General features: G+C 42.3%; 1 protein-coding gene across 1 annotated transcript in view; it reads right to left on the reverse strand.

The window, feature by feature from the left end:
- MINDY4B (MINDY family member 4B) overlaps nucleotides 1–18,933 on the reverse strand; it is a 37,124-nt gene extending 18,191 nt beyond the window's left edge. Inside the window, exons 1-7 of the mRNA XM_039480324.2 lie at nucleotides 18,821–18,933; nucleotides 18,556–18,583; nucleotides 16,758–16,925; nucleotides 7,349–7,468; nucleotides 6,439–6,530; nucleotides 3,819–3,984; nucleotides 3,204–3,269 (exon numbers count right to left, since the gene is read on the reverse strand). Coding sequence (XP_039336258.2) covers nucleotides 3,204–3,269; nucleotides 3,819–3,984; nucleotides 6,439–6,530; nucleotides 7,349–7,468; nucleotides 16,758–16,925; nucleotides 18,556–18,583; nucleotides 18,821–18,933 — 753 coding nt within the window. The remainder of the gene's footprint in view (nucleotides 1–3,203; nucleotides 3,270–3,818; nucleotides 3,985–6,438; nucleotides 6,531–7,348; nucleotides 7,469–16,757; nucleotides 16,926–18,555; nucleotides 18,584–18,820) is intronic.
- Nucleotides 18,934–21,453: the final 2,520 nt, after the last annotated feature.

The following is a 21,453-nucleotide window of genomic DNA, read 5'->3' on the forward strand; positions in this document are numbered from 1 at the left end:
CTCTTTAGATTAATTGGGCCCATCTGGATAATCCAGGATAATGTCCCCTACCCCCTCTCAAGATGTTTAACTTGATCATCTGCAAATCCTTTCAATCAGTTAGGTGACATATAGTGGTCTCCTTTATCCATGAGGGATGAGTTCCATTATCCAGTGGTTGCCTGAAACCATGGATAGTACCAAATCCTGTATATACGATGTTTTTTCCTATATATACATATTTTTGAAAAAGTTTTACATTAGGCCCAGTTAATTAATAATAATAGTGTAGAACATTTATAGCAATATGCTTGCAGCATTATTCTTTTGTTTGGGTGCCATTATTAAATAAAATAAGGGTTACTTAAACATTGTAATACCACGACATGGCTGTCACTGTGTGACTAACAGGTGTGGAGCCTCTACAGTGTGGATCCACTGGACAATGGAATTATTCACATCCTGGGTGGGATGGATTGAGCTGGCAAGATATTTCATCACAGTGCTCAGAATAGCATGCAATTTAAAACTTAAAAATTGCTTATTTCTGGAATTTTCTCTCTAATATTTTTGGACCCTGGTTGACCAGGGTAATGGAACCAGCCAATAGCAAAAGCAAGAATAAAGAGGGACTACTGTATTACTATGTTTCTGGGATTAGGATGTGGACATAATTCAGTCTATGAAAACTTGTCTAATGAAGGTAGCTGCCTCTTATGTCTGCTAATTGAGGACACCCAAGAATATAGGTCTTGTGTGGCCAGATTTTCTGATTTTTTGATGAAAACCAAAAATGTGGTTTTTATGTGGGATTAATTTCCTGATTGCTTCTGACATTCACTGATTCAAATTTGTAAAAAGCAACACTGTAGGCTAATGTGCAGATCCTATATGACAGGTGTATTTGTTTCCTGGGGCTGCCATGAAAGACCGCAGAAAACCAAATGGTTTAAAACAATAGGAATGTATGCTCTCACAGTTTGGGAAGCTAGAAGTCTGAAATCAAGGTAGGGCCATGCTTCCTCTGAGGGCCCTCAGGGAGGATCCTTCCGTGCATCTTCCTGGTTTCTGGTGGTTGCTGGCCTTCCTTAGCTTGCAGAAGCATCACTCTGGTCTCTGCTTCCGTTAACACATGGTGTTCTTCCTGTGTGTCTGTGTTCATTTTTTTCCTTTTCTTATAAAGATACCAGCCACTGGATTAGGGCCCAACAGAATTGAGTATGACCTCATCTTAACTTGATTACATCTAAAAGACCTCATTTTCAATAAGATCCACGTTCACAGCTATCAGGAAAGGGGGGTTAGAACTCCAACATATCATTTTTGGGGGACACAGTTCAACCTGTAACAAAAGATCTGCAGCTCACATGTAGCCCTCAGACTTCTAGCTTGAGATCTCTGCCAAATGGAACGAGACACAGGATTGATACATTTTCATAGTGAGGCGGGTTTGGTAAAGTTCTGGATGGGGTGCTAATCACAATGTGCAACCCCGTCTGGGGGAAGTCCTTGAAAGGAATATATATACCATCAAGTCCCCCTCACTCAGGAAATGGCACCTTCATTTCCCCAGTGTGGCTAAGGTAATGTTTAGCTCTCGTGTCAAGCCCACTTGTGTTTCAGAGCCCATTTCTGTACAGGGCCTTCATGATTCCAGCTCAACCCTTAGTCTTGACTGAGGAAGCTTGTATATAGCTTCAGCTCTGATCCTCTGATCTCAACCATGGCTAAATTTAAGAATTTCTTGCAGATATGGAGGGGGCCTGGGGGAGGGGAGGTTCTTCCTATTTATCGAATCAGATTCTCCCAGAGTCGAGTTGAGGAGATGGAAGACGGGGAGGGAGGGATTTGCCTCTTTTTGCTATAAGGGTCGTTTCTTAAATGGATACTCTATATCTGTGTAACCCCATTCAGTGTCTCCTACCCACAACAAAGAATCCCTAAGTAGGCTTCTAGCTGAACATTTCATGTCAGGTACTTAAAATCTATCATACTGGTTTTACTAGGTTCATATTGCTGCTGTAACAAATTACCGTAAATGTAATAGCTTAAACAATACAGATTTATGATCTTATAGTTCTAGAAGTCAGAAGTCTGAAATGAGTCTTAATGAGCTAAAATCAAGATGTCAGCAGGATAGCTTTTCTTGTAGCAATGCTAGAGAAATATCTGTTTCCTAGTCCTCATCAGTTTCGAAATGCCCTGCCCCGGTATTCCTTAGTTCATGGCTCTGCTCTTCCGTCATCGAAGCGGATCCAAGCCAGCAACAACAGGGGGCGCTCTTCTCCTATCGCTTCTCTCTGACTTCCTCTTGTGCTTTCTCTTCTGTATTAGTGACCCTTGTGATTCCACCTGGCCCACCTGAGTCATCCAGGACTTTTCCCCTATTTTAAAGTCAGCTGAGTAGCAATCTTAATTCCCCTTTGCCATGTAATGTAACATATTCACAAGTCCCGGGTATAGAGTTTGGACCTCTTTAGGGGGACTAGTCCTCTGCCTACCACACAAGTTAACAGCAGACCTGTGAGATCACCTTTCCCTGCTCCATACAATGAACAGTTGTATCACTTCATGGTTATCTTGCTAATTGCCCTCTGCTTTCACATTGTGTATTTCTGATTTTTCAGAAAATCAGCTTTTATTCCTTTCTCCATAGAGGATTCTTAAAAATGTACCTTTCATTTTCTACCATCACTGCACCCTTCTTTGTCCCCTGTCCACTCGGGGGTGAGGAAGAATCGTTGCAGTGGACGACATTGTACGGAAGGTGCTGATAGACGAGGTGAAACAGGACCACCTTTTCAAGGCCAGAAGCCAATTACGTGGAGTCAATGTGAATGGTCACTTTAACAGCTTAGGTAAGAACCTTAGTTTATTTTATTTTTTCACCATTTTTGTTTTTCATTCATTAGATGACATAGGACTGCTTTAACATTCTCTCTTGCTGCAAAAGAAACACTGGTTACATACTCTCTAATGTATTATTCTCTGGTCTTGATTAAGCAAAGGAAAAGAGGCATTGTGGGTGGGTCTGTGTGTGATCTGGCCTCTTTCTAGGTTGTGAGGAGAAAGAGGCAGATCTTTTTTGTTCTCTCATTCTGCCCTTCTTGGCCCTCAAAATGACCTGGTTTTCTTAACAGGCATCATTAGAAATAGACTTTATCAAAGGAAGAAGATCCCTGTAAGATCAGGCAACATAAAGGAATTAACACTTAAACACTTACACATTGTAGGTGATCATAGATGAATTTCTCAGCGGCTTCTTTCTGTAAAAATTCAAACAGCTGGAGCTATAAATCAGGAACAGAAGATAAAAATGAAAAGGAAGATGAAAGTTACATCTAAGAGATGTCAACTCACTGTTTTGCCACAAGCGGGATTTTTGTTTCATCGCATAATCACATTACAAAAAACTGACATATTATCTTACACAGAGCCATGCGAAACATATATGGTGAGACTGGGTAGCTACCAGCATCACCAGCATTCCTCAGGTTGAAATCATGTGATATCTTGACCAGTAAAACTAGAAAGAGATTTTTGTCTAATAGGTGAAATTTAGCTGTCTTTCAGACTGTGGATATGGAAATATAGTTTGTGATGATTTCCGATGGGAAATACTCTTGTTCATGGTGAATTCCAGAAGGAAGGATTTACAACTGGACTCCCTGCTTTGTCTGCTTGGATCACTTATAGCCCTTGGTATTTTCCTTCACTCACATCAGGAGCATGGATGGGGCCCCACCTGCATATCCATGGTAAATCTATTACATGCTCAGGCTTCATTGGCCTTTCATCTGGCAGGACAGGGAGGACTGTTACTACCATGTTTCACTTACTCGCTCAGTGAAATTGTCCACGGAGTAGTCTGGAGTCGAGGCAACATAAGTCTCCTCAGAAACAAGACAGATGGTGGCCTTCTGAGCTGCTCCTGCAGCCCACAGGATGCCAGCAAGTGCCGCAGCCAGGGCTTGGTTTTGTTCCTTCTTGCTTATTTGACATAAGCTACAATGCAGAAGCAGGGGTAGGAAACCATTGTAAAGAACATCACCTCGCCATGTGCCAAGGCCTGCAATTTTATGTTCTCTTCTGAATATGGGCAGCAGTGGGTGTTGACCTACAGTGCGAGAATGTCACTGAGGGCCTTTTCCTTTCTGCTGTGACCTCGGCCAGTCTCACCCTGTGCAATATGACCTCCAGGAATCCCAATACTATCTTTTCTCCTGAACTCAAGGAAGAATCAATCCAGACTCGTCAGCTGATAAAGAAGGCCTGTTTCAAGTTCAGTCACAACAATCCTTGTAGCGTTTTCTGCAGGTTTCCATTTTGCAAAACCTCTTCCCCAGATGGACCAGTCCTCTGAACAGGCACTCCACCTCCATGTCTTTTCTCATGCACGTCTGCTTTTAGCGTCCACGTCTGTCATTTCTGCCTAATCACATCCTACGTATCATGTGTCATCCGATGGCCACCTCGGATCTCCCCTGTTGGTCTGTAGTTACACTCACCCGGCACTCACTGAGCCTCAGCACTGTGTATGTACTTCACACCTATCCCACAACAGCCCTGTAATGTAGATGCTGGTATTACTCCCATTTTGGAGGTCAGGAAAGTGAGACACAGATATGTGAAGTAATTTGTTCCTGGTCATTCATCTTCAAAGTCAGAGAGCAGTGATTTACACCCAGCTCACCTGGCTCCCGAGTTCCTGCCCTTGAATGTTATACTTCACTGAACACACTCAAGATCTATCAAGTCTTCCCAAGAAGTAGGAGCCAGTTTTGACACAGTGGGAGACCTTTACTCTGTGTATTTCCTAAATATTTAACATTAAGAACTGTAGTCTCTCTAAAGAAACATGGAGAAGGATTAATTAATTAACTCAGCAATGATTTATACAATCTATCTAGCTCTGTGGTGATACAGAAATAACAAAAGGCCAGCCATGGTGGTTCATGCCTGTAATCCCAGTACTTTGGGAGGCTGAGGCAGGTGGATAACTTGAGGTCAGGAGTTCAAGACCAGCCTGGCAAACATGGTGAAACCGTATCCCTCCTGAAAATACAAAAATTAGCGGGGCATGGTGGTGAACACCTGTAGTCCCAGCTACTCAGGAGGCTGAGGCAGGAAAATGGTTTGAACCCAGGAGGCAGAGGTTGCAGTGAGCTGACGTTGCACTATTGCACTTCAGCCTGGATAACAGAACAAGACTCCGTCTCAGACAAAAAAAAAAGTAACAGGGAGCCTAATACTCTAAAAACCCTATTGCAAAATAGAATGAGAATAACAGAGTCTATGAGAAAAAACAGGAAGTAGAAACCTATGTCTGGGGGCTCAGGAAGGCTTCATGCAGCATGCCTGCAGATGTAGTTACTTATTCAGTTATTTATTTAATACTTGCCATAGGCCAGGTACAGTGCTGTGCTATGTGCCTTACATTTATGTGACAAATGTGTGTGTTCCATTGGAATTCCCTGTAATCCATTTTACTCGGGAGATGGACTCACCCCCAGCTGCTTTGGGTACTGTGGCCAGTGGCTCCCACTTTTCTACTTTCTCTGAAGGATTGAAGCCACCTTGCCCAGAAGAGGCCAGGAGTTATGCCCCCTCCCTAAGGATGGCCCACAGCCAGTGCCTGATTGGAGCAAGAGGTACAGAAGGCCTGCTCCCTCATCTGAAGGCTCTGCAGTGCAATCCATGTGCCGAGCTCCCAGTGACATCAGACTGATGTTGCCGGAAACCACGATCTTCCTCAGCTTCTCCTTCCCTGACCTGGTTCCCTCACTCCCTTACAGTGTTCTATTCCCTTAATAAATCACTTGCGTCAAAAATCCCCATCATGGGCTCTGCTTTTAGGGAACTTGACAGTTCACAATCTGAGAATATATTATGCATTTTGTGCCTCTTTGGGGGTAATAACTTCAACTGCCTGATGTTAGAGTATTTATATTTCCTCTAATATCTAGCACAGGGCTTTGCACATGATAGGGGTTTGTTAGCTTCTAAGAGTAAAGTAATTTGAATAAACTTGAGCTGATCTTTAAAAATAGGCAAAAACCAAACATCATACCTTATCAGCCCGGTTAAATAGGAGGTTTGATCATTTATCAGGTTGTTTATATCACCCCTTTGTTCCTCCCTAATTGTTAGGTTAGCACTTCCCATCAAATATGAACAAGTAGGCCCACCTGCGACCTGGTGCTTAATTCTACCAGACAGGGTGGTCTGCAGTAGAGCATAAAACCTGTCAACATGATCCCTGCAACTGAACATTCAGAATGACTCCAGCAAAGCCCTTCCCAGTGGCGAAATCCAGCCTCTCTGGGACAGACAGAGCCACTTCTGTCTTAGGAGGCAGATTTCCTTCCTGAGACAACCTGAATTTTTCAGTTATGATTATTTAGCCTATAAAGATTCTAGTGAAATGAGTAATTCAAGTCCTTTTCCCAGTCCTCTTACCTGCCAAGGTTACAATCTTCTCCTTTCCTGGCAAATAACAAGTGTTTGATGATGGATCCTTGCACGGCCATCTGAATGCTTCGGGCCCCTCCCTGAATGAGGATGAATGACGAGGTGTGAGACAGAGCGACTTTACAAGTGTAGGGGAACCACGTGGGCCAACATGACAAAAGAGAACGCTTGGAAATTAACGTTATCAATTCTTCTCTGCAGGCTTTTCCCTTCTGGTATTCCCTGGAGCTTTGCAAAGGGACACCACGCTGCATTTGTTACACTCCTTTCTGTGGCCATGGCTGGTGCTATGGCTGGGCTGGATTCTGCAATGTCTAGTATCTTTGTGGAGACCTGTGGGCTGGTGACTGGGGATGTATGTCCTCCATCCTGCCTTCACCATGTCCCCATGTCAGTTTCTTTTTTTTTTTTTTTTTTTTTTTTTTGAGATGGAGTCTCACTCTGTCTCCCAGGCTGGAGTGCAGTGGCCTGACCTTGTCTCACTGCAACCTCTGCCTTCCAGGTTCAGGTGATTCTCCTACCTCAAGCTCCTGAGTACTTGGGATTACAGGCGTGTGCCACTATACCCAGCTAATTTTTGTATTTTTAGTAGAGACGGGGTTTTACCATGTTGGCCAGGCTGGTCTCGAACTCCTGACTTCAGGTGATCTACCCACCTCAGCCTCCCAAAGTGCTGGGATTACAGGCGTGAGCCACCGTGCCCAGCCCACATCAGATTTTTAGATTTGTTACAAGGTAATTTAAAATAGTCTGTTATCATTTAAGGTTAAACTTCATATTATAAATATATTTCTACATATGATTACAATAACATGCGTTTACATGGATGTGGACAGAAAGAATACATCGATAAGTAACATGGGATTAAGATTTTTTAAAATTATAAACTGGCTATTACCTTTCCCACTTCCAGAGTGAAAGCTAGTTCAGAAAAAGGATCGTGGAATCTGAAATAGGCCTTTTTCCAGTTATAGCTGAAGACACGGACTGTGTTTCCAAACAGAATCTGCCGCAGTTTCTGAAAAGGGGATAGAATTGATTCAACCAAAGATAATTCTTCCTAGACATATTCCTCATGGTGAAACCACGAGGTGGGCCTCCTTCCCTTCTGCATTCAGGCTTACATATTACTCTGATCCCCAGTTTTAACTGTGTGAAGTCCTGGGCAGAAGATGCCTAGACGTTTGTCCCTCGCCTCTCACCTTCCTTTGCCAGCCATCTACCTTCTAGTTCACTGCGGCTGCTCTGTGTCTACAGCTCTTGCCCCGTAACTGTGGCTGTCACCCCTGCCTCTCCCATCTTTGGGTTTTTGTCTCTCACTCCACAAAAAAGGAACAGGTAGGACCTCATGTACCTAGCCTAGAACAGTCGCAATTGTAATGATATGAAACAAGCATTCTCTCTGTCTCAGGGTCTTTGAGGTTTTCCTAAATACTCTGCAGCACACTGAGATTCAAGAGGATCTTTTAGAGCTTCCCAGAAAAATGGGAACAAGGTTTTTTTATAAATCAAATATATGGAAAAAAGGGAATCTATTCATAATCAAAGACTGATTGATCATTTAGCATGTACTAGGTCCTGTGTGGGATATAGTTATGTAAAAAGTCTACCACCCCACAGCTACGTACAGGACAGAACGTGACTCTCCTTAAGTAAAAAGTACAATGAGAAAACGGGGGTCGGGGGGAGAGAGAAGTTCTGATTGAAGCACTCAGGAAGGCTTCCTGGAAGAACCAGCATTGAACGAGGCTGGTCAATGGCATCTCGCATTTACTGAGCATTTTCTGTGTACCAGGCACTGGGATAAATGCTTCCCATTTATTCCCTTCATTTAATTTTATGAAGTAGGTGCCGATATCCAGCTTTTGTCCAGATGAGGGAACTGAAGCACAAAGAGGTGACAGTACTTGCCTTTGTTCACCCAGCTGGTAGACATAGCTGGGTTACCCATTCTCTTAACACCTGCCTTACTTTAATCATGTATGTGCCATCTTTGTTTTCTATCATTTTTGTGTACCAATTAATATCTTATGAATACTTGAAGAGGCTGAAGATAGGGCCCCAATCTCTACTAGCTTGTAGGATTTCTGCTGAGAAACCTGCTATTAATCTGGTAGGTTTTCCTTTATAGGTTACCTGGTGTTTTGGTCTCAAAGCTCTTTTTGTTTGTTTTTGTTTTGAGGTGGAGTCTCACTCTGCTGCCCAGGCTGGAGTACAGTGGCATGATCTTGACTCACTGCAACCTCCACATGTGGGTGCCAGTGATTCTCCTGCCTCGGCCTTCTGAGTAGCTGGGATTGCAGGTGCGTGCCACCACACCCAGTTCATTTTTGTGTTTTTAGTAGAGACCAGGTTTTGCCATATTGGCCAGACTGCTTTTGAACTCCTGGCCTCAGGTGATCTGCTCACCTCAGCCTCCTGCAGTGCTGGGATTATAGGTGTGAAACCACCTGGCCTTGTCTCGCAGCTCTTAAGATTCTTTCCTTCATCCTAACTTTAGACAACCTGATGACAATGTGCCTAGGTGATGATCTTTTTACGATGAATTTCCCAGTTGTTCTTTGTGGTTCTTGTTTGGATGTCTATGTTTGAAAAGAGGGGAAAGAAATGAGAGCCTTCCCCTCTAGTAAGGCTGGGGACATTATCCTCAGTTATTCCCCAAGTATGTTTTCCAAACTTTTAGATTTCTCTTCTTCCTCAGAGATGCTGCTTATTCTTAGGTTTGGTCATTTAACATAATCCCAGACTTCTTGGAGGCTTTGTTCGTATTTTCGGATGCTTTTTTCTTTGTCTTTGTTGGATTGGGTTACTTTGAAGACCTTGTCTTCAAGCTCTGAATTTCTTTCTTCTACTTGTTCAATTCTGTTGCCGAGACTTGCCAGAGCATTTTGCATTTCTGTAAGTGGATCCATTGTTTCCTGAAGTTTTGATTGTTTTTTATTTATATTATCTATTCCTTGAATATTTCTCCCTTCACTTCTTGTGTAATTTTTTTTTTTTTATTTCCTACATTGGGCTTCACCTTTCTCTGGTGTCTCCCTGATTAGCTTAATAACTAACCTTCTGAATCCTTTTTCAGGTAAATCAGGGATTTATTCTGTTTGGGCTCGTTGGTGGTGAGCTAGTGTGATTTTGGGGGGTTGGGGTGAATGGGGAGGGTGTCAAAAAACCTTGTTTTATCTTATTACCATAGTTGTTTTTCTGGTTTCTTCTCATTTGGGTAGACTCTGTCAGAAGGAAGATGTAGGATTGAAGGCTGTCATTCAGATTCTTTTTTTTTTTTTTGAGACGGAGTTTCACTCTTGTTGCCCAGGCTGGAGTGCAATGGCGCGATCTCGGCTCACCGCAACCTCCGCCTCCTGGGTTCAGGCAATTCTCCTGCCTCAGCCTCCTGAGTAGCTGGGATTACAGGCAGGCGCCACCATGCCCAGCTAATTTTTAGTATTTTTAGTAGAGACGGGGTTTCACCGTGTTGACCAGGATGGTCTCGATCTCTTGACCTCGTGATCCACCCGCCTCGGCCTCCCAAAGTGCTGGGATTACAGGCTTGAGCCACCACGCCCGGCATCATTCAGATTCTTTTGTCCCACGGGGTGTTCCCTTGATGTAGTTGTAGTACTCTCTCCCTTTTTCTATGGATGTGGCTTCCCGAAAGCTGAGCTGTAGTGATTGTTGTCTCTCTTCTGGATCTAGCCAGCAGCAAGTCTACCAGGCTCCTGGCTGGTATTGGGGGTTGCCTGCACAAAGGTCCTATGATGTGAAACATTACGGGTTTCTCAGCCATGGATACCAGCACCCGTTCTGGTGGAGGTGGCAGAGAGGTGAAATCTATCTAGTTAGTACTCTTGACTAGCTTGGGATGCACTTTGTAACTTAGAAAATATTTAAGAAAGACACTTTATATAAACTTCCTTGAATAGGAATCAAAGTCATTTGCCACACATGGTAAAAATATGAAAATAAAACAATTACAAATTATAGCTAGAAACTGCTGCCTGTGAAAGCTCTGATTGGGCCTTGTACTCTTAATAATTTAAAAGGAAGGTAAGAAGTATTAAAGAGGTATGAATGTGTACTGCCCTTTACTGTACTGTCCGTCTCTCTGATCTGTCAGAGTAGAGAAAGGGATCCCTTTCTCACTAGGTAACTCAATGAAACATGATCTGTTACTTAATGCCGTGTCCCTAGAAGCATCCCTTGATCTAGCAGAGAGACACATTCACACTGGGACATGCCACACACCAGCCTATTACCTGTAACAGGGGGGAGGCTGGAAAGATCTGCAAACACACACACACATTAGTACCTGGGGTGTCCTGGGATGAGGAGTAAGAGTTCAATGTGACTGGAACTGTGTGTGTGTGTGTGTGTGTGTGTGTGTGTGTGTGTGTGTAGGCCAAGGGGTGGGAAGATGAGTAGAAGCTCAGATTGGAAAGTACCCTGGACCTGATCCTGGCTGACTTTGAATATCATATTCAGGCACTTGCAGCCATTCAGAGTATGGACAAATGGAGCATGGAGCTCAATGGGCCCAGAACCAAGGTGCCTCTTCCCAGCTGTGCATGGAGCAGGCCCCGAGAGCAGGCCCTACAGGTTTCATAAAAGGAGAGATGTGGGAGAAGCATGCATCTGTAACATTCTTCCTATGATTGGCCCAGGGGCTGGTTTAAGGTTCGAATTTATTTCCTGGCCATCTCTACTTTCACCATCAAAAGAAAAGATCGTCTCTACCAAGAAAAGGTGCAGGTGCGTTTCAGTGTGAGCAAGGACCCACTTGAAGAAAAACTACGTGTTCTCTGTCTCCAAGCAACAGCACATCAAGGAGAGGCAGTGAAGAGGCACAGAGGCTGCTCTGGAAGACACAGACTTGGTATGTGCTGTGGCCAAAGAGGGCCCTCGACCCAGAACATCCCCAGGACAGGCATTGAAAACTAATGGAAAATGTCTCCCTGACATCGAAGATTGCACAGTTCAGAAAGACTGCTCCCAACCCAAGGGCAGAGAAGCCGCAGTTCAGCACCTTACTGACCATGTGACCTGGACAAATTACTGAGACTCTCTAAGACTTAATTTACTTACCCAGAAGTGGGGTGACCCTTGCTTGGTCCACATCCTGGCTCTAACTGAAAGAGAAGCGTGGGAAAGGACTGTGGGAGCCGTACGTTCTAAGTGAATGTAGGGGTGTCATTACCTTTGTGAAAACACAGCCTGTCTACCCAGGAACATCTCGTGCTGTATGGAAGGAAGTCCTAACACAGATGGAAAAAGACCAGAGACAGGCATCAGTAAGAGAGGAAAAGCCGTGTAGAAATGCGGAAGATCAAGATCGTTGAGACTAAGAAGGCTTAGAATTTAACTTCAATTTAAAAAGTTCTGCAAGCCAAACCACACTCTTGTTTCTGTTGCCAGTTCCCACCTCCAACTGGAAAGCTGCTCTCTCCAGCTGTCCCTCTGAGGAGGCTGGAGAACAGAGGGGCTGCGGGTCTCTCCGGCCAGGCCCCATTGGCCAGTGTGCCAAACCAACATGACCCAACTTACTTGTGTAACATTTACTTTCAGATATCAAATACTATTTATACTGAGATTAACCCGACACATAACTACATGTGCTGTTGGGCTGTCTCGTAACTAGAAACAGATGGCAAATGGTCCTAATAAGTGGCTGCCATGATTATTAATACAATCAAGCATGGTTTATAGTTTTCTCTTTGTGCTTTGCTAGTATTCTATATTTGTGACGAATTCCTTTCTTTCCTAGCACTTCGTTCCATTTGATTGCTATGATGACAGTGATGGTGATCACCCACACACATTCAAAGATAGAGGCCCCGATTCATTCTTTCCAACAGGTTTAATCTTTTTACCCCGACTGCCTTGTATTTTGTCCGTGGGTTTAGAGCTTTCCTGTGACTGCCTGCCCACCCCTAATTTGAGGTAGACCAATCCTCTTTGAACCTCCTTCCCTAAATCTCTTCTTGCCTTATGAATTACTAGACCATCATGGAATCAGAGCTTTTAGAATTCGTGAGTTCTAAGAAGACATTTTTATCCTAGACTGACGAATAGAATAGGCAACTCTTGGTTCTATCTTGTTTGCCATCAATTTCTTAGCATCTGGTGTGGTGCCTGGTATGCAGTAGGCTCAAAATAAGTATTTGGTGAATTTTAAAAATTCTAATTTGACTCTTTCATTTTACAGTGAAAGGACTAGAGGCCCAGAACAGCTAAGTGGCACCTGCGAGGTCACACATGTAGTTAATGGCAGTGCCCAGACTCAAATGCAAGCCTTTCAACTTGTACCAGCCAGTGTCCTAGCAGGAAACAGATGGCATTCTCAAGTCAGATAATTAATTTGAGGAACATTTAAGACAGAGACTATTTATAAAGATGTGGGCTGGGCGTGGGGACACCACTATGGGTCATGTAGTGTCCCGGCAACAGTGGAAAGTCATTACGACCCCTAGCCCTGAAGGAGCACGCAAAGGAATGGTGACTTGAACCAGAAGGAAGAGAGAGCTGGGGAGAGGACTACTATGAGGAGAGGGAATCGTCCAGCCACGAGCAACCTGACTTCCTTCCCTTCCCTTCCCTCTCTTTAGTTTCCTTTCAGGCTCCCCATTGCTCACATTCAACAGGAAGCCAGAGGAGGAGGATGCCCTGTTGATGGAGGTCAGTCTCTCCACAGGTCCGCCTCGCTACCGGGCAGAGAGTAGGCTGGAAAGGGTGGACCGTGAGTCTCGAGGGGTACACGAAGGACACCCCTACTCTAGCCTGAGGTGCACTAGTAGATTATCCAGAGGCACTGAATTAATTTGTACCTATCAAGGCCCATCTATGAGCTAGACCTTATGGGGGGATGCCAGGCTGTGCTTCCTTCTCCCAAAAAGCACACCCTGCCTGTTGTCCCCTTTTAGAGATTCATTCATTCGAGTGTCTCCAGAATATTTTGGTCTCTTGGTATTACATTGTTGCTGTGATACTTCTGGATGATATTGCAGCTACAGAGATGTGTTCAAGGCTGAGTCCAGAAAAGGGCTTGGGAGTGGGAGACGGGGAGAAATTGCCACTGGAGAAAAGGAAGACCATTAGATGAGGCTGGTGGAAGAGCCTAGAGGTGAAGCTCACCTTTCCCACGATTTCACCTTGGCCAGAGTTTGCTACTCCACACACATTCAAAGATGTCAGGTTGGGTGAAGGAAGAAGCCTGTAGTATTGGAAAGAGGGCGGCAAAAGGTAAGAAACAGGAGAGCTAAGGAAGGTGAAGGTGCATAGGGTGCTTTACCCAACCCCCACTTTCAGAGAAGATTCCCAGCAAAGAGACGGTGTGTGCCAGTGTCAGGAAATGCCATGCATTCCTAATCCAAACAGAGAAAAGAACAGCAGAATGACAACAAAAGGCCTTCTGGAGTGAGCATTAGGATTCAATAGCTCTGACAATTTGCCAGGTGGCCACACTGCTGAAACATCGATTAGAATTGGTCAATCTTCCAACCTGCTTCCTTAGAACAAGCATATTTAGAAGCCCAAGCTCATCATCCTGAATTCCCAGGATGTGTTTAATTAATGCTACTGCTATTTAAAGGACACACGATCATCTGGCCCATATAATGGGAATAAATCCAAATCCTTTTTTTTTTTTAAAGAAAAATCAATTATCTCTATTTCTGGGACTTTAACACTCCATCAACTTCGTTTCTAAATCTTTTGTCTTCCAGCCTTTTCTAAAGGAGATCACTACCCTTGGCATAGTCACGGGCAGGCCCTGGTTGTATCATGTTTGTGATTGTAGAAAACGGGAATATTCAGACTCAGAGTTTTTAACCTCCCTAATACCGAGAAAGACTAGGAGATCTAGCAAACATCTGTGAATGCTTTTTCTATTTTTAAAATTTGTGCATGTGTTTAAAAAATAGTATATTCACGTGGTTCAAAATCCAGAGAACCAAAAAGGTATGTGGTGAAGACGCTCTCCCATCCACGTCTCTCTTGTACCCACTGTTGTGTTTTAGGAACCTTCTGGAATTTACTTCTTTTACAGGCAAGTATCAATATAGAATCATAATTCTCTCATTTTCACATAACAGGTAGCTATTTTTCAGATATGTGTAAATTTTAAAATATCATTCTCCAAAGAAATTCATTGCAGAAGCCAAAAATATATTGTTATTAAACTTTTTCATTAAAAACATTTCCTTGTCAAGTAAAATGCAGATAGTTGCTGTAACTTCTGGTCTATTTCACAATGTAGGCAGCAGAATCACTGAGGCCTGGGGGCCCTGGCAGGATTACATAGTATCTGTCTTCATTGCTTGAAAAGACAGCGATGAACTATCTGTGGAAGACACAACTTGAGGTTCCACCAAGAGGCTTCAAGGCCACTGAGTCAAGTGCAGTGTTGCAGGGGCTCTGTGGACCTGCCCATCTTCCTGTGACTTCAGGCATTTGAGCAAAAGGAGAGAAGCAAGGTGGATTGAGGCCGATAGATTTATTTTCTTTCTCTTCTTTCTTTCTCTTTATTCTCTTTCTCTCTTTCTGTCTTTTTCTTTCTTTTCTTCCTTTCCTTTCCTTTTTCTCTTTTCTTCTCTTTCCCTCTTCCCTTTGTACTTTCTTTTTCTTTCTTTTTTTGAGACAGAGTCTTGCTGTGTCACCCAGGCTGGAGTGTGCTTGCAGGATCTCGGCTCCCTGCAACTTCCCACCTCCTGGGTTCAAGCAATTCTCCTACCTCAGCCTCCTGAGTAGCTGGGACTATAGACATGTGCCACCGTGCCTGGCTAATTTTTGTATTTTTAGTAGAGGTGGGGTTTCATCATGTTGGCCAGTCTGGTCTTGAACTCCTGGCCTCAAGCGATCCACCGCCTCGGCCTCCCAAATGCTGGGATTCCAGGCGGTGTGAGCCACCGTGCTCAGCCGAGGCAGACAGATTTTCCACAACGAGAAAGAGCAAGTGAGGCCTCCCAGTGCATCTGTACTGCAAGTGCGACAGTGGAGAAAGTTGTTCAGTGAAGCCTGGGAGGATTTGCATGATAAAAAAAAAAAATCCAGGGGCTGTGGTCTCTGCATCTGATTGTGTCCTGTCTCAGGGAGCTTAAGGAAAGGTTGAATCGAGAGCTGGAAATACTGCAGTTGGGGCCACCAGCCTTCATGCTCAAAAAGCTGATGGAGACTCTCTGTTAGGCTTCATGTGGTTTTCCCCAAAGTGGTTTTGGTCCCCACTCATCTTCTCAGCTGGTATCTTGTGTGAAGTGCACAAAGTGTGCAGCTTGATGTACATGGCGGGCCTGACTGCAGGGCCAGTGTTGCTAGCCTTTGCCCAGATGCCTAGGCTGGTCCTGGGTTGTTTCTGCAAACACGCATGTGTGGCAGCACGTCCTCAGGAAGGAAGTGCCTCTTCTAACTCTCCTTCTTAAGGGCCTGGGTAGAGCTCTCTGCCTGAGCTTCTAGAATGTAACGTGGAGGTGTAGGAGATAGGGCGATGATGGGGAAATTGTCTTGCAAAGCCCTGAGTTTTGTTTCTGATTCAGAGGGCTGCATTGGAGGGCAATCCAATGGGAGGGGCCTCTTAGCCTCTCCGGTACTTTTACCTTGGCTTGGTCCTGGCCTCTGCTTCCTCAGTTTCCAATGGCATCTTTTTGACCGTGACAGCTGGTCCTTTTGGACATTTGCCAAGGCATTGCCTCCAGTTATGGCCTATTTGACCCAGCGTGATGCCTCTAGTTTTGCCTCCTGGCTGGATCTCTGACTCAGCCCTTTGCCCCTACTCTGGGGAAATCTTAAATTGAGCAAATGGTCCCTAGGACCAGTAGCTTACAGATCCTGGTGATTTGGATCCTGCAATGTCATGTTCTTTTCAAATCTGTGTATTCATTGGCAGCCCCAGAAAACTATTTCATACGATTAGCTTCTTGCCCAGGACAGGGCCTGGCAGGTTCCCCCACCCCTCTCCCTCTTGCACACGTCCAGGCTGGGTACTTTTCTTACACATCTACATTGTCTCAGACAGTCTGTCCTGTCCTACCTTCTATAGTGAGTTATTTTAATGTAACTCACTCTCTCAAATTTCACTGTCAAATTGAGGAAGTGAATAAATAGAGCCTCAGAGTTGGGGAGGAAAGGGCTATACCACCACCAATGTCCTTGAAGAATACCATAAATAAGTCATTTTAATTATATTCTCCTTTTACCAATAACAACCGTCTGTATTCTTATCTTCAGTAATACTCTCACATGACAGCAGATAAGATTTCCCAGCCTTGTTGTTTTTGGAAGATTACGTTTCGTTTCATGTTTAATTGACAAGCTATACTTACTGTGGTCATTGCTAGGGAGATAGGAAAGCCGCCCAATTTTGAAGAGATGATAGAGGGGTTGGGAATAGAACAAAGGCTACTTGATGGCAAATGTCCTTGTCCTTTGGGCTGAGGTATTCCTGTTGTATCTTCATTTTCATCAGCAGATGTATGGTTACATTCATGATTCTGTTCAAATACCACCACCCAAAAGACAAAGCAAACAGAGCTGGTGATGACCTTGTTTTAAATTTTCTCTTTCTCTCTCTCTGAAATACCAGTGTTCAGAAAATGTTGTCTCACTTTGAAAGATGTCTAAAAATTGTGATAAATAGCAACAAAAGAGACAGAAAAATCCCAGTGTCTGTGTCAAAGGGGTTTCTCATAAGGTCTGTGTGACTCGGAGAGGTTAAATGTAACTATGGAAACATAATTAATGCCATCAGGACCTTGAGTTGAAATTATGTTTTGAGAAGAATGTAAATGTCACTGTCTCTTGTTTTGAGAAAACAACCTTTTACAAACTTAGAATGAATCTTTCCAATCTACACAAAGTATTTCTCATTACATTGTTAACTGGCCAATAAACTAAGTCAGGTTATCTCTTTTTAATTCTTTCAGATTCCTACTCCCCAACAAGTGAGTATAATAGTTCTTTTTCCTTAAAAAAAAAAATCTACCCTCTGCCTTTAAAAAAAAATTATTTTCACTTTTCTTGACTGATTCTCATGACATGTCACTGTAAGTTAACATCAACTCTTCTTCAAATTTATTTAGTTTATATACTAATGTCATAAAACAAATCTGTCCTATTGGTGGCTGAAACATGGGGGAAACTGCCTTTTTAGTTTTTCTGTATTCCTAGAGGCAAAGACTCTTATCTCAGAAGCACAGCATCCAAGTCAGACTACTGATCAACTAAGATGCAATTTGTAAATCAAATGGAAAATCTTTACATTTGTGCCAGTGGGTTTTCCTCACCTTAGGTAGGGCATAATTTGACTTTTTTTTCTTTTAAAGATTATTTTATCTTTTGAATGTTCTATCCCCCCAAATGATAGATATCTCCATTTAATACTTTCAAGAGTAAGATAGAAGCATTATTACTCTGATTCTAATTTAGACTATGGTTAAGAGCATTTTAGCGTAAATATGACTTTTGATCATAGGCTATTTGGAGCAAGATACTTCAGCATTATAGTTAAAATATTAATGATTCAATTGTTTGATTATATATACTAGTGCCAGGAAAACCACCCTAATATTTTGTGCTGTTTGCTCAGTGATTGAAGTAATACCTGAAATACAAAGTCCATTACCTTCTAACCTTTTCAATTTACATGAGGCATAAACATTTTTCTTCCTACATTGTATATCAGATTTTAAAATACCTTTTTAGCACCAGAATTCAGTCATCTTTCTCTTATTTGAAAATGATAAAGGAAAACAATTTTTTACAAAATGAATAAAACTATTTTCAAAACTGCTTTTCTTCAGGGACACAGAAGCACTTGGTTGTCAGAATCCACTGTTATTTCACAAATATAAAAACTTGAGATTTTAATTTTTTTTCTAAAATAATAACCATATGATGCTCTTAATGATAAAAACATAGCTCTTAGAAGTAGAAAGATACATCTACAAAAAAGCACAAGGAAAAAAAAAAAAAGACAGGCTTTCTAGTTTTAGGTTTTCATGCGTTAAATGCCAATGCCTGAATGACATTATGTTCAAAGAATAAATGCAGATTATGCTGTTAATGTGATTGTTTGAAGAAGCAACTAACGGGGAACACATTGACTTTGAGAAAAGTAATTACCTGAGGGCTTGTATTATTGGTTCCCAACCTTTAAATGAAAAAGAAAACATCAAGTAAGTTACTCACTCTCTTCACACCTCATATCCACAAACCTCCCAAACCCCAACCTTGCTAGAGAAGTCACTGTCCACAAATAGTTATGCCCGAAGTGTTTTAAAGGTAAATGTATGATAGAAATTTCTCATGTTGCAAGCCTATAAGTTGATTACTTAAACACCGAAAATCCTTTTGTTTCTGAAGAAATGAGAAAATGAGAACATCTTACCTGTGGTAACTAAAGATTTGCCTCCATTTGTCAAGGAATGAAATTTTCCTTGAGATCGCCTCTAAATCCAGCTGTTCGGAGCTTTGTTCCTGGCCCAAGACCTCCATAGTCATTTGGATAATACAAGGAATTGAAAAGAGGAAGTTCTTACAATGGGAGAGAGAGGTCTGGCTGTGGAGAAACAAGCAAGATGGCTGGCACAGACGGCTAGATGAAGTGTGCTACCCCTACTATTGACCAGCAAAGAGATCACTCCACACAATTGTTGCTCTGAGCTCACTGTAAGCCCCTGCTATCAGATCATGATTAAAGTTTTATTAGAGGTGGAATACTTTGTGTATTTTTTTTTTTTTTACTGTGTAGGGGCCATGAATGTTTAATCTGACAGATTCATAAACAAAGGGATTGCAATTATCTGTTTCAAAGCAATTGAGATAATTTAATTTGTGAGAGATACGATGCTGGTGGTGAAATTTGATCGTTTTTTATGCTGTGATGCCTTCTTGGAAGTGTTTTTGGAACAGAAATACATAGCCAAAGTGGGTAAAAACCATCCTGTTGACATCAGAGAACTTTATCAACTACTGTTGGATAATATAAAGGCCAAAAAAGACACTGGCTAACTTAACGTTTGCTGTAGAGTTTAGTACACAGAAATCTTGCACAGTTGAACTGGTCTGATTTGTTTCAGGAAGAAATCCAAAAGTTACATCATCATATCTCTTCTTGTTGGCTTAGTGAGTTAGAACTGCAGTACCAGGTGTAATAAAGACTATTGATGGTTGTGATGATTAATTTTATGTGTCAACTTGCCTAAGCTGAGATACCTACATGGTACCCATCTAAACACCAGTCTAGACGTTGCTATGAAGGTGTTTTTTTAGAAGATGTGATTAACATTTATATCTGTTGACTTTGAATAAGCCGATTACCTTTCGTAATGTGGGTGGACCTTATCTAATCAGTTGAAGGCTTTAAAATGGTCCCCAAATGAAGAAGGAATGCTCCAGACAGCTTCTGGACTCAAGACTGAAACATTGCCTCTTCCCCGGAACTCCAGACTGCAGGTCTGCCTGGCAATTTCAGACTTGCCAGCCCTCACAATTGCATGAGCCAGTGTGTGTGTGTGTGTGTGTGTGTGTGTGTGTACACACACACATATATATCTTGCCTATTGGTTCCATTTCTCTGGTGAACCCTAATATAATGGTGTTTATAAAAACAGTACTGTTTACCAGTAAAAGTTTTCTTGCTCCTTCTGACTTGGTTGAATATAAAACTTGAACTTCTTTAGCCAGGAGGTCATTTTCTCTATAAACATTTCTAATCATGAGTTATATGAAATCCAGGGAACGCTAAGAGGTCAAGACAAATAGGCTTTCTGGATTTATTATGACTAGAGAGGTCAGGGTTGAGGGTACTGGTTATTTATAATATTGCAGAGACCTTGAAACATAGGAAGGCACTAAATAAACCAGAGGTGGAATTTAGGTGTCCACAGTCTTGCTTATGGGTACTTCACCACCAGTTTCTTAAACTAATTTTTGGTGGTGGTTTAACCATTTCATATCCTCAGTTCTCATAAATGTCCACCAGATTTACTATTTTTATTATAAACCTAAGAGGCCTAAATAAATCACTTTTTATTTCCCTTGCTAACCATAAAAACTCCTTTCTTTAAAAAAAGGCACTTCACTACTGTTTTCTGTTTATAGTTTGATGATTCTAATGGTGGCATCGGTATTAATATTTATTGGGCACCTACAGTGTAGAAAAAAGAAATTACATGATTCTTGCTCTCAAATAATATAATGATGAGAAATGCTCTGGAATTTCCTATTTAAAAAGTCATATTAAAAAATAAATCCTGGATCTGCCATTTAAATTATTTAACAACCCAAAACCAGAAAAGGGGAGCAGCTAAGCGAACTTTTTTTTTTTAAGACTCATTATTAAATCTGTGTATTTTTGGCTACATCTGCGCCCTAATTTACAGAAAATTCTGCAAAGGTACAAGTGTGAATCCCAGTGATTAGATAACTTACCAATAAACCAGCCTGTTGAGTTCAATAAATATATTTTGACTGTTCCCTACATACCAGGGACTTAGAGGTCCCCGGGTAAATCAGGTGAGGTTCCTGCTCCTCCTAATGCAAGAAGTAGACACACAGGGAGGAAGATGATGTGGAGCCGCAGGAGCGTGGGGGATGGGCAAGAGAGCAGGCTGTTAAGCATGGCCTCTGGGCCCAAACTGCTTAGTTTTGAATCTTGGTTTCACTTCTTAGCTTCCCCTCTTGGTTTTCACCTCTTACTTGCTGTATCACTTCAGGCAGTTTATTTAATCTCTCTATGCCTCAGTTTATTCATCTATGAAATGGGGATAATTTCATATCTTTACCATATTGAAACTTCTATGAGCCTCGTATATCAATCTATTTGCTTAGCTCTTATCTTCCCATATCTTCGCTAACCGTAAAAACTCCTTTCTTCTTTAAAAAAAGGCACTTCACTACTGTTTTTCTTTTTATGATTTTATAATTTTAATGGCGGCATCAGTATTAATATTTATTGGGCACCCACAGTATAGAAAAAAAAATAAGAAATTACATGATTTAGATTTAATCCTTAGAGGG

This window comes from Saimiri boliviensis, chromosome 9, assembly GCF_048565385.1.
Source record: "Saimiri boliviensis isolate mSaiBol1 chromosome 9, mSaiBol1.pri, whole genome shotgun sequence".
NCBI classification, from domain to species: Eukaryota; Metazoa; Chordata; class Mammalia; order Primates; family Cebidae; genus Saimiri; species Saimiri boliviensis.